This window comes from Akebia trifoliata, chromosome 16 (genome assembly GCF_017979445.1).
Source record: "Akebia trifoliata isolate Shusen 1 chromosome 16, ASM1797944v1, whole genome shotgun sequence".
In the NCBI taxonomy this organism is placed as follows: Eukaryota; Viridiplantae; Streptophyta; class Magnoliopsida; order Ranunculales; family Lardizabalaceae; genus Akebia; species Akebia trifoliata.
The window spans coordinates 18566949-18579186 of record NC_141390.1 but is presented as its reverse complement, the minus strand read 5'-3'; the positions used below and the strand labels follow the sequence as shown (position 1 = coordinate 18579186).

At 35.6% G+C, this 12238-nt stretch overlaps 1 protein-coding gene across 3 annotated transcripts; it reads left to right on the top strand.

The window, feature by feature from the left end:
- Positions 1–302: 302 nt before the first annotated feature.
- On the top strand, positions 303–6456 carry LOC147382716 (ultraviolet-B receptor UVR8-like). Of its 3 annotated transcripts, none has more exons than XM_086428848.1 (6): positions 303–1458; positions 3436–3645; positions 4000–4110; positions 5165–5533; positions 5652–5759; positions 5893–6456. In XM_086428848.1, exons 1-6 carry the CDS (start codon positions 1120–1122, stop codon positions 6214–6216), a joined length of 1461 nt encoding a protein of 486 aa, XP_086284974.1. In that variant the 5' UTR covers positions 303–1119; the 3' UTR covers positions 6217–6456. The 3 variants fall into 3 exon arrangements, with proteins under 3 accessions (XP_086284974.1, XP_086284973.1, XP_086284975.1); XM_086428847.1 differs by having other exon boundaries at positions 3433–3645; XM_086428849.1 differs by lacking the exon at positions 3436–3645 and having other exon boundaries at positions 304–1458.
- The last annotated feature ends 5782 nt before the right edge of the window (positions 6457–12238 follow it).

The following is a 12238-nucleotide window of genomic DNA, read 5'->3' as shown; positions in this document are numbered from 1 at the left end:
AATTATGCATATGGCAAGGCAAATGATCTATGATTCTGTGATGGGGGTGTATGTGAGAGAGGGATGTCAGAAAATCATTACACAAAAATTAAAGATTATTTCATTCGAGGTTGAAAAAGAAAGTATTTAGGTCATTGAATATGAGTATATAAGAAAGACCGAGGTCAAAGGGAAGTTCATCAATTTAGAAAAATTAAGGGGTATCACAAATATTCACCAAATGTGGAGGGTTATGTAATAAATCAATAAGTATAAAACTCTCCACGCCTGCATGATACCTAAATAAAAAATAAAAATAAAGGTCTTATTAAGGTCACACTGCAGACTGCACTCGTTAACAAAATCCAATAATAAAAAAACCGAAGATTCCTTCTTCCACTCTTAATTCTCTCGCTGTCATATATATTGCGGGTCTTGCGAGCGAGAGAGAGGAAATGGCGCCATAAAGAAATCTCTAAACCCTAACTTTTACTCTCTCTCTACTTTTCGGTGGAAAAGAAGAGAGATCGGCACCGAAAAGCTTGAAAAAATTTCTTTTTATTCGATAGATCTCTGGTAAGATTCCACATTCGATGTTTTTTTTCGATCTATTTCTTCCGATTTTGCTTCCAATTGAGTCTAGTTCTTTGGTTCTGTTCTTCCCTGATTGGATCCCTTAATTTTGGTACTAAAATTTCCCTTTGTCCCCTCTGAGATCAAATCCATTTGTTCGATTTTCAATCTCGAATTGATGTTCTTTTGTCTTTCTTGTGCTAAGCTTAGCTTGCCTTGAATTTCGATCTAAATTGCTTTTATCTGTGAATTGGTGCTTTGTAATTGTTATCTTTTATCGCAATTGTCCAGTGTGATTTCTTCCTTCTGATGTTTAATTTCGCCTCTCTATCACAATTACCTTCAAATTTATCGTCTAAACCCCTGTTTATGTACCAAATTTCTTGTATACTACTTCCGGCTGATGCTTTCTTTATATCTTGTTTTAATTGCTTGAGATTTCGCCTTAAAATTTGATCTTCCAAGATTTATTGCTGCCTAAGGTTCTCTTTCTGAGGTGGTTTTTCTTATATATGCATCAATCTTCGTGATCGATTTTAAGGGAAGGAGAGAAAAGGAAGTACTGTAATGGCGAATGGAACTAGGTCATTTTCCATAGAAGAATTTCCCTCTCATTTGCTTATAGAGATTTTGAGTTCTGGCCGATTAAGTGCGGCTGATCTGGCCTCTTTGGAGCAGACTTGTCTACTTTTTAGGGGAAATCATGACTTATTCCCTCTAAAGTTTCGATCTTTGATTGATTTTGTGGCCTTCCAGCTCTGTAGCTCGCATTCCATATTCCGTCCTCTGCCCTCAAATGCTCGTAAAGAGCTCTTTGATCGATGTTGTGGGAACTGGAAGCGGGTTCTGAGGTTCTCGCAGTCTGTGGAACAGTCATCCAACTTGGTCGAGACCTCAACAGGCAATGTACTATTTCTTCGATTTTGCTAATTAGGGTTCAACCATAAACGGTCTCTTGATTTTTTTTTATATTGCCATAATTAGTACTTTGTCTTATTATTTGAAAATTAGATTTTGTTTCATAGATACACATGTTGTCCTTGGTGGTTGTGTAGATTCATTAGATACATCTGCAAACCGCTAACACTCAGCAACAAATTCACAAAGTGAAAACAGAGGAAAACCTAAGTCCTAAAGTACTGTAGTTGTAAATTCGTTTTCAAAAGAATACAAATTCCTTGGGAAAATGAATTCCAGTGTTTGATTTCACTTGGGATTTTTTGTTTTTAGTATTGTTTTAACACTTGTTGAGTCACTTCAAACTTGGCTGAGTTACTTGATTGGATTCCAAGGTGATTAGGACCCAAAATTCGATGGAACCAACTCTTCTAGTCAATCATAGTAATCAAATTTGGATTTGGCAATTATTTGTTGGGGAGATAATTCAGATATATTCTGGATTGAGGATAGGCCGAAAAAATTTCGAAGAGTCGAACAATTTGTTAATCACCTATTATTTCCACTTTGTTGATTAATCGGTGATAATTTTTTGTCTGACTCCCCTTTCAGCAACATTTTTCCTAATTTTTTCAAAATAAAATTGGTGAATTTTGTGTCTTTGGAATCAACTTGGCAAATCATCAAGTCAACTCGAAAATTGACTTGGTCAAGTAAAAATTCGACCAGTTTATTTAACTATATATATAATTTTTTTATGGAGTACTAAAATGAATAAATTTTTTTAACACTAAAAAATAAAAATTTGTAAATTTAATAAATTTTTATGACTTGTTCAAGTCGACTTGCAAATTGTTGACTTGACTCAACTTGATGGACATCTCAGTCAAGTTTTTTTGGGTTTTAAAACTATGGTTTTTAGTTTTGGGGTGGGGCCATCAGCCATGGGGGTAATTGTGAGCAAATAACATAGGATTGGAATGGGAATTATTTTTCCCGCTCATTGGAAAGTCATTTTGGACTGGGAAATTGAATTCCAGTGAAAATATGTAATCAAACACCTAAAATTGTATTTTCTAAAGAAATTCATGCCCCATTTTCCATGCGCAAACAAACCCTAAATTATTTTCTGCATTTAGTATCTTGTTTTTTTCTCATATATATATAGGGTCAGGTTCAAGGGCCATATGAGAAAACATATGTAAAAACTTTCGTTTTAATAAAATTTTAAAATATGGGTTAGAAATTTTGGATTGAGCTGATTTTTTTGTGAGGATGATCTCTATGATGGAAGATCATCCAAAAAAAAAAAAAATCAGCCCAATCTGAAACTTCTAACCCCATTAAAAGTGATTTAGAATGTGGACCGTCGATTTTTTTACCAATTTTTATCACTAATTTGTAAATCACTTTTGATGGATTTAGAAGTTTCTGATTGAGCTGATTTTTTGTGAGGATGATCTTTTCATCATAGTGACCATCCTTGCAAAAAATCAGCTCAATCCAAAACCTCTAACTCTTATTTTGAAAAACGAAAGTTTTTTCATATGTTTTCTCATATGGCCCTTGAACCGCCCCCATATATATATATATATATTTGATGTCTTTGTAAACATTTCAATTTGGTTTTAAACCATAAATATAAAGTGTAGTTTTTTCTAGAATTTGATTATCAAAAACCTGTCTCAAGCTTTTTTTTTTAAAGCTATCTTGAATATATTCATAGATTTTTATTTGTTTTTATTTCTTTTCTGAATGCTAATATTATTTTAAAGGTTTTGGGCATGTGCCATGCCAGTTTATCAATCTTAAGCAAAAGAGAAAGTGACACTAGTATCACTGATTAGATTTTCAAAATATCTTAGTTTGTGCAATTTGTAATATCAGCAAGGCCTCCCCCCTTTTTACTCAGATAGTGTGCAGACCTGGCGTCTTCTAATTATTATTATTAAAAGCTAAATGTAGCGAGTGTTTTCATCTCAGCAGATGCAGATTACCACTGGAAGATACCACACACTGTTGATCAGTGACTCATCGGTATACTCTTGTGGGTCCAGTTTGTGTGGTGTTCTTGGTCAAGGTCCTGACATCACACAATGTGTTGCCTTTAGCCAGATCACTTTCCCATCTTCATCATGCGTGATCCATGTCTCTGCGTCCCACAACCATGCAGCTTTTGTTATGAAGTCTGGAGAGGTTCGTAGCCACTTATATTCCATCAGACCCTCACTATATGAGAAGTCTTAGTTATTTCACATTGCTGGATACAGTGGTTTTCTGGCCAACATTAAAGCCCTGTTTGGATACAAAGTAGAAAGTAAACTCTGGAACAAAATAGCTTTTGGAAAGTAGAAAGTCGTTTCCTTTAACTTTTTTAAAAAGTTATAAGTTATGATATTTACCTTTTAAAAGTAGTATTTTGAAATTAATCCAGACAAGCTTTTTAACCTTGCAGCTTTCAAAAGTTTAAAAAATTACTTTTTTAAGTGTATCCAAACGGGCTTTAAGTGCTCCATGAGCTAAAGCACAAGCAATCTTGGTGCTTGACAGGTGTTCACATGCGGGGATAATTTATCGTTTTGTTGTGGCTATGGAGAAGTAGGGCGTTTCATTTTCAGGCCTAGGCTTGTTGAGGCATTGAAGGGGGTTCCTTGCAAGCAGGTAAGCATGTGTGGCCATTTTAGGTTGTATATGATAAATGCGTTTGAAAGTTGATTGAGATGTTAATCATGTTCAATAAATCCTTGAATGCTGATTCAACACCAAAATGAGAATTTTAGTGATCTTAAAGGAATTATTCAGGTGTAAGAAATATGAGATTTTGCACAGGTATTATTTTCATATAATATATAGCTAAACTGTTTCTTATTCATTTTGCAGTTGGCTTATTTGTATTGGTTCTTTGTTAATATGTTTGGAATGTTATATCTAATAGATATGTAGTAGATCATAATTTAAGTAGAACTGTTGCAGATTTGTTTGAATTTGGTTCCATGTTGAAATTTCTCTTTGAAGCTACTCTCCTTTCTAGCCTGGATTATTTTCCAAAAGTTAGAAGCTGATTTGTTAAAGATGCCGCACCAGAAAGGGTCCATGTATTCTAATGACTTGTGAAAGATGCTGCAGTGGAAAGGAACCATGTATTATAGTGGGCAATGGAAAAAATGAATGGACCTACCCTGTCTGTTAAACCCGTAGGCTTGGATCAACACATTTCTTTACATTGAAATCCTTGCTTGCTTAGCCCAAAAATAAAAAAATAAAAAGATGAACAAAGTTGAATCATTCCTCTATTGGTATGAAGATACTGGTGAGAAATGTGATTATTCAATCTTATTTTTCTAAGGAACTCTTTAACTTGACATGTCCACATGAGTGAGAATATTTTATAACAGCTATTGCTCCCCCCTAGTCCTCACCCTTCAATGTTAATGTACGCAGCATGTGCAAGACCTAGCATTTTAAATGGCATTGTGCTTCTAGTGCTTATCCTCTTGGGAACTTTTATTAATGATCATTAAGAAGAGGCCACAAAACATTCCATAGTGAATTGAGGAGCCATTGCTACTCCTATTTTTATGTTTCGAAGTTTTTGGTTCTCTAGTTTTCCAGGATTTTCTTCTTGTTTCGTGATGTTGGTTCTCAGACTGTGTTGCCTATAATGGATATCTACACATCAATATCAATTTTTAATCCTGCATCTGAATTTTTTTAGGTTGCTACAGGACTTAATTTTACCGTGTTCCTTACAAGGCAAGGTCATGTATATACATGTGGGAGCAACGTGCATGGCCAACTTGGACATGGCGATACTGTAGACAGGCCTACCCCCAAATTTGTTGAACTTCTTGAAGGTGTAGGTCGTGTAGTTCAGATTGCTTCGGGCCCAAGTTATACATTAGCAGTAATAGATGATGGGACAGTTTATTCATTTGGGTCCGGCTCCAATTTCTGTCTTGGCCATGGCGAACAACATAATGAGCCTCGACCACGTGCAATCCTGTCATTTAAGAGGAAGAATATTCATATTGTCAGTGTCTCTGCTGGGGATGAGCATGTGGTGGCACTTGATTCTAGTGGACTTGTTAGTATTTTTTCTTACTTAAAAAGAAACTTGCTACTTTTATTGAATATACATAGATTTTGGAATATTAATATTCTTATACTAAAAGTTTGATCTCTCCTAAAAATGGTGTTTGCAGGTATATACATGGGGCAAAGGCTACTGTGGTGCATTGGGCCATGGAGATGAGATTGACAAAACAACTCCAGTACTATTAAGCAGCCTTAAGGGCCACCTTGTTGTGCAGGTTAGACTTCTCACTACCTCTTCTTGCTAGGATTTACTATACGGCTATTATTGACCCGTGTCATGACTTACCTTTTTCATATGAGTGATGGGGTTTCTCCCAATTGTGACGTTGCTTAATCTGATATGTATAGGTTTGTGCGAGGAAGAGGAAGACATTTGTTCTTTTGGACGACGGAACTGTTTATGGTTTTGGATGGATGGGGTTTGGAAGCTTAGGGTTTACGGACAGAGGTGCCTCTGATAAAGTATTGAAGCCACAAATCCTTGACAGCCTAAGAGCTCACCGCATATCTCAAGTAAGCACAGGGCTTTATCACACGGTTGTCGTCACCAACAGGGGCCTTATCTTTGGGTTTGGAGACAATGAGAGAGGACAACTTGGCCATGATTCATTGAGAGGATGCCTTGAACCAACTCAGATTATGGTTCAGGAATCAATGGATGAAAGCAGGTGACCGCTCAGTATCCACCTTTGACACTGAGAATGTAAGTTTTATTGTATTTTTTAATGAACTTCTGCAGTGAGTTTACTATCTTGTGCTATTTTTAGAAAATCAGATCAGACAGTGAACCAAGAGCAGGTAATTATTGTTGTATTAGCAAACTATGTACCATTTATGGGATCCTTTGTTCTTGATTTGATCATGTGAGTTGTGAAGACTTTTAAATTGAAATTATGAGATTATTAGCTGAAACTGTGCTATATTAATGATGTCCCATATGGTATTGTAGTGCACACCCATTGTTATCTACGTTACATTATACGTAATGATGGAGAGATTTTAGGATGATGTTGGTTATAAAATTAGAGTTGGGTGATTTGAATTGGTGTGCTTCTGAAGAGCTGCATGTGAGCATGTAACTACTAGAGAAATGTGATTGCCAAACATAGGTTTATTTGCTTGGCAATTGCAGTAGAAACAGGTGGCTCGAGGTTTAACTAATAGTCATGCTGCAGTGACATTGAAATTGACATCGTTCCCTACATTGGTGTGCACAGAACCATGAATTCTTCTCACTCTATCTCGATAAAAAAACATCTATGGTTCTATACACATTCATGTTTTCAATGTGTAAAATGATGTCAATTTCAATGTCACTTCTGCATTTACCTTTACTAATAATATGTTAACTATCTTCGTATCCTTTGATCGTCTTTTATCTTACTATAATGACTGGAGGTTGTATTGTCGCCAAATTGAAGTTAAACAATCTTTTGAGTATCATCTCTCAATGCATATTGAAATTAATTAACTTTTTTATTCGAAGAATCTTATTAAAAATAATTTAATTTTAATACTTTATTATAATTATAGTATCATTATGTTCTGTTTAGGGCATTTTGATGTCTTATTATACAATTTAAGGGTCTTTTGATCATTTTATCAGAATCAAATAATTGTATCAAACAATAGTTGCCTGATTATGGTAAACAAAACTTTTACGGTACGGTATCAAATAAGCCTTTTTTCAGTTGCAAAATTCAGTTTTTTTTTTTTCCTTCCAGTCGTAAAAGTTGACGGCGTTGTCAAACAGGTTTTTGTAACTCATAGGCAAACACACATGTGACATGCCAGCTGTGGGAGTCATATTAGTTACTACTTTGAAAAAGTTTTCCCAAAACCATGGGACAATAGGTAACTCATAGGCAAACACACATGTGACATGCCAGCTGTGGGAGTCATATTAGTTACTACTTTGAAAAAGTTTTCCCAAAACCATGGGACAATAGGTAAGTTATCAATGTCTAAATCCTGAGCCCAAAATGTCCTAGGCAGAGCTAGGAATAATTGTACATTCCCCCCACATTTTTCATCATACGAAAGATGGAGTACGATTGTCGACTGAGCATGTTTAGAGAGAAAAATATAAGAGGGTGTTAAATAGTTGAAAATAAGAGGATAAATCACAACTAAACTGGAAGAACAGTCTATAAACTCATAAATCAAACTTAGATCACAAACCCCAAACTCACAGGTAACTAGGTATACAGTACACAAATGAAATCCGAGGTAGCATTTGAGACCGAGCATACCAAAGATAAGCTCAAGAAAGATTTGAATCTAACTAACATGATACTATAGGTTAATGATATTTTGATTTGTATTTAATAAACCTGCAATACTTGCACATCAAGTTTAGTTCCACTGACAAGTGATGGGCTCATAGCCCAAAACATTCAAGTAAGCCTCAAATAGCTCGGCTAAAAAACCTAGGTCAGCCGTGTAGTGACACTTGTCCTAAGTAATCATCTATATAAACCAAGTCATGAACAATAGAGGGGATTGGGTGAAAGAAGGGACAATAATAGTACGAAGAAAAATATAAGAAAGACATCAGTAAAAAGTCTTTGCAATTTTATTATTTATCTTCTTCTTCATTTTTCTATTATCCAAGTGTTAATAAGATTGTCGGAGGAACATTGGCAAACCCTACACTGTGGGCTTCATCCTTTTATCGTTAAGCCTTTCGCTGCACTGGAGATTACAAGGTCTCATAGAAGTATCCATTCTATAGCCATAAAAGAGAGAAAGTCAAGAGAACAAAGTTGAGTCCATTAGAAGACGAATCTCATTAGATCGCCATGCATAATAATGGAAGACCAAACAAGGAGAAATGAGGAACAACCAAGTCAGTGGAAAAGAAAAAGGGATCAATAATCCAAAGAAGGAGGTATAGAAACACAGTTCAAAGTCAAGTCTTCAGCTATAGGAATACATTTGACCCACACCAATAAGGGAGGAAAGCTGAGCTGACCAGAAAAAGATTTCTCCTGGCCACAACAAGAAGTTGGAAGTGAATTAAGACATGATTAGAGAAAGAAGCTACAGATCAAGAACGGAAGTCGAAGTCATCAGGTAGGGAGGTTAGTCATAACACCAAATGCAAGAGAAAAGACACTTCAAGTCATCAGTCGAGGACGATAGCAATCCGTAGCTTGAGGTATGAAAAGCCAAAAGGAGTTCGGGACGATTTGGAGTTAGTAGGCAGGAAATCCCAAACTGAAGAAGTCAAATGGCCACCATTGACCAAAATGGTCTAAGAACAAGGTCAACCACCTCTCCTTTCTCACCTACGATCGACCAAGAAGGCATTAGAAGAGCAAAAGAGAATTCAAGTATGCTTTCGTGGAAGAAAAGATAGAAAAACAAGACTAAGCTCATCATCTAAGAGCCATACACATCTTGAAGAGTGGAAAAGCCTAAAAACCTCTCCACACTTTTGGCGTCGTCTATGGGAAGTCTTGTTAAACTCACAACCAAGTGGTAGAGCTCGGGAAACCATGCAAGAGGATAGCTTAGGCAATAGAACCTTTGAGGAGTACTCAGGCAGTAACCACAACAAGGCTTAAAGACAAGTAGCAGAGATAGGGTTGGTAGATTTCCAGTCTTAGAAAGATCACGCCCACAATGGGGTAGTACGTAAAAAGGAGAGGGTTAAGCTCGGATAAGGCAAAAACCAGACCATCGCCAAACATGGAGAAAAGATCTTCAACGACATAAAGTCTCAGTGAAACGACCAGTCGCAAAACAAACAAGCAAAACCTCCTAATACCAACGCACCGACAACTAGAGCATGATACTGATAACGAGTGGTGGAACCAAGGTCGGTGGAATCCCTATCTTTAGAAAGTCATGTTGGCAAGGTGGTGTGCATAAGGATAAGGAAAACTTGCTCGGGCTAGACAAACGACCCAACCGCAAAGAGTAGACGAACGTATCTTCCAATTTCCCCTAGGAGAGGCAGAAGAGGCAATTTTATAAGTATGGGCATTGCCAAAATCAATTGAAGGCACTTTGAATCGGCATAGTAGGCACAAACAAGACAAATCACTCCCTCACAAGGTTCAAAGAGAAAGACATTCATCTTTACAAAATCTCCATCACACCCGGAGCTGAAGAGCGACAAGTGCAGCCAAATTGAAATTAAATAGGATTTTTATTTGAAGAGTCTTTTTAAAAATAATTCAATTTTAATACTTTATTTTAATTACAGTTTCATTCTGGTCATTTTAAAGCATTCTTGTGCTTTATTATACATTTAAGAATATCTTGATCATTTTATTAGAAATCAACACTTAAGACAAACAATAATATCAGATTTTGGTAAACAACACAGCACTCTGTATCAAACAAGTTTTCTTTAATTGTGGTTTTCTTTCAAAAAAAATTTAGTCAAATGCACATGTGACATGCCACCCACTTTGTTACTTATATTAACAAATGAATTAAATTGGGAAACATGTGTTTTTATATCATCTATCCTTTTATTAAAAAGTTTCCTATAAAAACTTTCCGGGGCTTCTCCATTCAGTCTTCCTTGTTTAATATTCCTAAACCTATTATTATCTGCTCCAACAACTATAAGGATTTCCATCAATGTGGACCATCTAAGAGCCCCACAACTTGATTTGTGTGGAACACATAAAACCAAACCTATGTGTTACAATAAACATCTCAAATTCTACATTATTCCTCCATAGGGACCCAAGGCGGTAGTTTAGGTTGTTGAGTAATTAAAGACCCTTTGTCTACTTGTTATTTACCTCTCAAATGAACACTAAAACTGTTCCATTTTTTTTTTTTTTTTCTAGATATAATTTCATACAGAAACTCCAAAGTGACTTGTAACACCAACTACTTGAATAACTTGTAACAACAATTCCTTGCCATAGATATAATGAAACCCCTCTTCTCTTCCGTATTCAGTTTCAACTTTCAACAACTCATCACCATTGTTATCTATGTTTAAAGAGTGATGATTTTCTAACTAGAAAGTCTTCACTCGGCTGACTGACGTGGCTCCCACATGGAACCATAGATCTTTTTCCTCAGGATACACAATTTCACATCTTTTATGGGACTGTGCAGTTGTGTATTCTGAGAAAAAAGATTTATGGGTCCGTGTGTTCATGCCACATCAGCGGAGTATTCATTTAAAATATATATATATATATATATATATATATATATATATATATATATATATATATATATATATATATATATATAGGGAAATGTTCAGCAACAAACATTTTGACAAACATTTTGGCAAAACATTTTTGAAAATATGGGTTACAGGTTTTGGAATGGGCTGATTTTTGGTGAGGATGATCTCTACAGGGAATAGATCATCATCACCAAAAATCAGCCCATTCCAAAACTTCTAACTCATCAAAAATGGTTTACAAAAAATAGACGGTCCACGATTTTTCAACTTGTTAACATGGGGCTAGAAGTTTTGGAATGGGCTGATTTTTGATGAGGATGATCTCCTCACCGTAGAGATCATCCTCACCAAAAATCAGCCCATTCCAAAACCTCTAACCCATGTTTTGAAAAATGTTTTGCCAAAATGTTTGTCAAAATGTTTGTTGCTGAAAGGGACCCATATATATATATATATATATATATGGGAAATGTTCAGCAACAAACATTTTGGCAAAACATTTTTGAAAATATGGGTTACAGGTTTTGGAATGGGCTGATTTTTGGTGAGGATGATCTCTACAGGGAATAGATCATCATCACCAAAAATCAGCCCATTCCAAAACTTCTAACCCATCAAAAATGGTTTACAAAAAATGGACGGTTCACAATTTTTCAACCTGTTAACATGGGGCTAGAAGTTTTGGAATGGGCTGATTTTTGATGAGGATGATCTCCTCACCGTAGAGATCATCCTCACCAAAAATCAGCCCATTCCAAAACCTCTAACCCATGTTTTGAAAAATGTTTTGCCAAAATGTTTGTCAAAATGTTTGTTGCTGAAAGGGACCCTATATATATATATATAACCCATAAAACATTCCATTGTCTACCTATAAATAGACAGTAAGGGTTGAAAATTGTAACCACAAATTGTTATTCTACCTACCCTTTCTTCCATTTTCTACCTCTGTTTTGATATTTTATCTTATTTATCTGAAAAATAAATAACCTTTTAATGGTATCAGATAAATGATCCTTTACAATTTGTAATCGATCACTGATTTGAAGACGGAAAAAACTAGTGAAAGGATAATTGTATTCGACATTTTATGACCAATGTCATTGGATCAATAATATATTATCTCTTTATAATTTGTTAAACTGATTTCAAAAATAACACTACCTTCAGGGTTGTGTTGTGCACAAAATCATAGCTGCTTTTCACAGATACAAGTGTTGCACACACAACAAAAATTGATTGTTCCCCACACACACAATGCCGAAGGAAGTGTCCATAATGGTATCCATTTAAGGGTATCTTAGAAGAGCTCATGCGAGTTCCTATTATAACGTCTCACTCATCAAAAGAAGGAATAAAATAAAGTGTAGCTAATAAACCTTAAATTTTGTTCTCACTCTCGTGGCATCTCGATGGTTGCCCAATACAATACATGTTCGATTTGTATCACTAATACTTGAGTCAAGGAAGATAGCTTGCTTTGTGGACGCTAATAATTCGTGTTGTATTCTGTAATAAGTGCAGAGT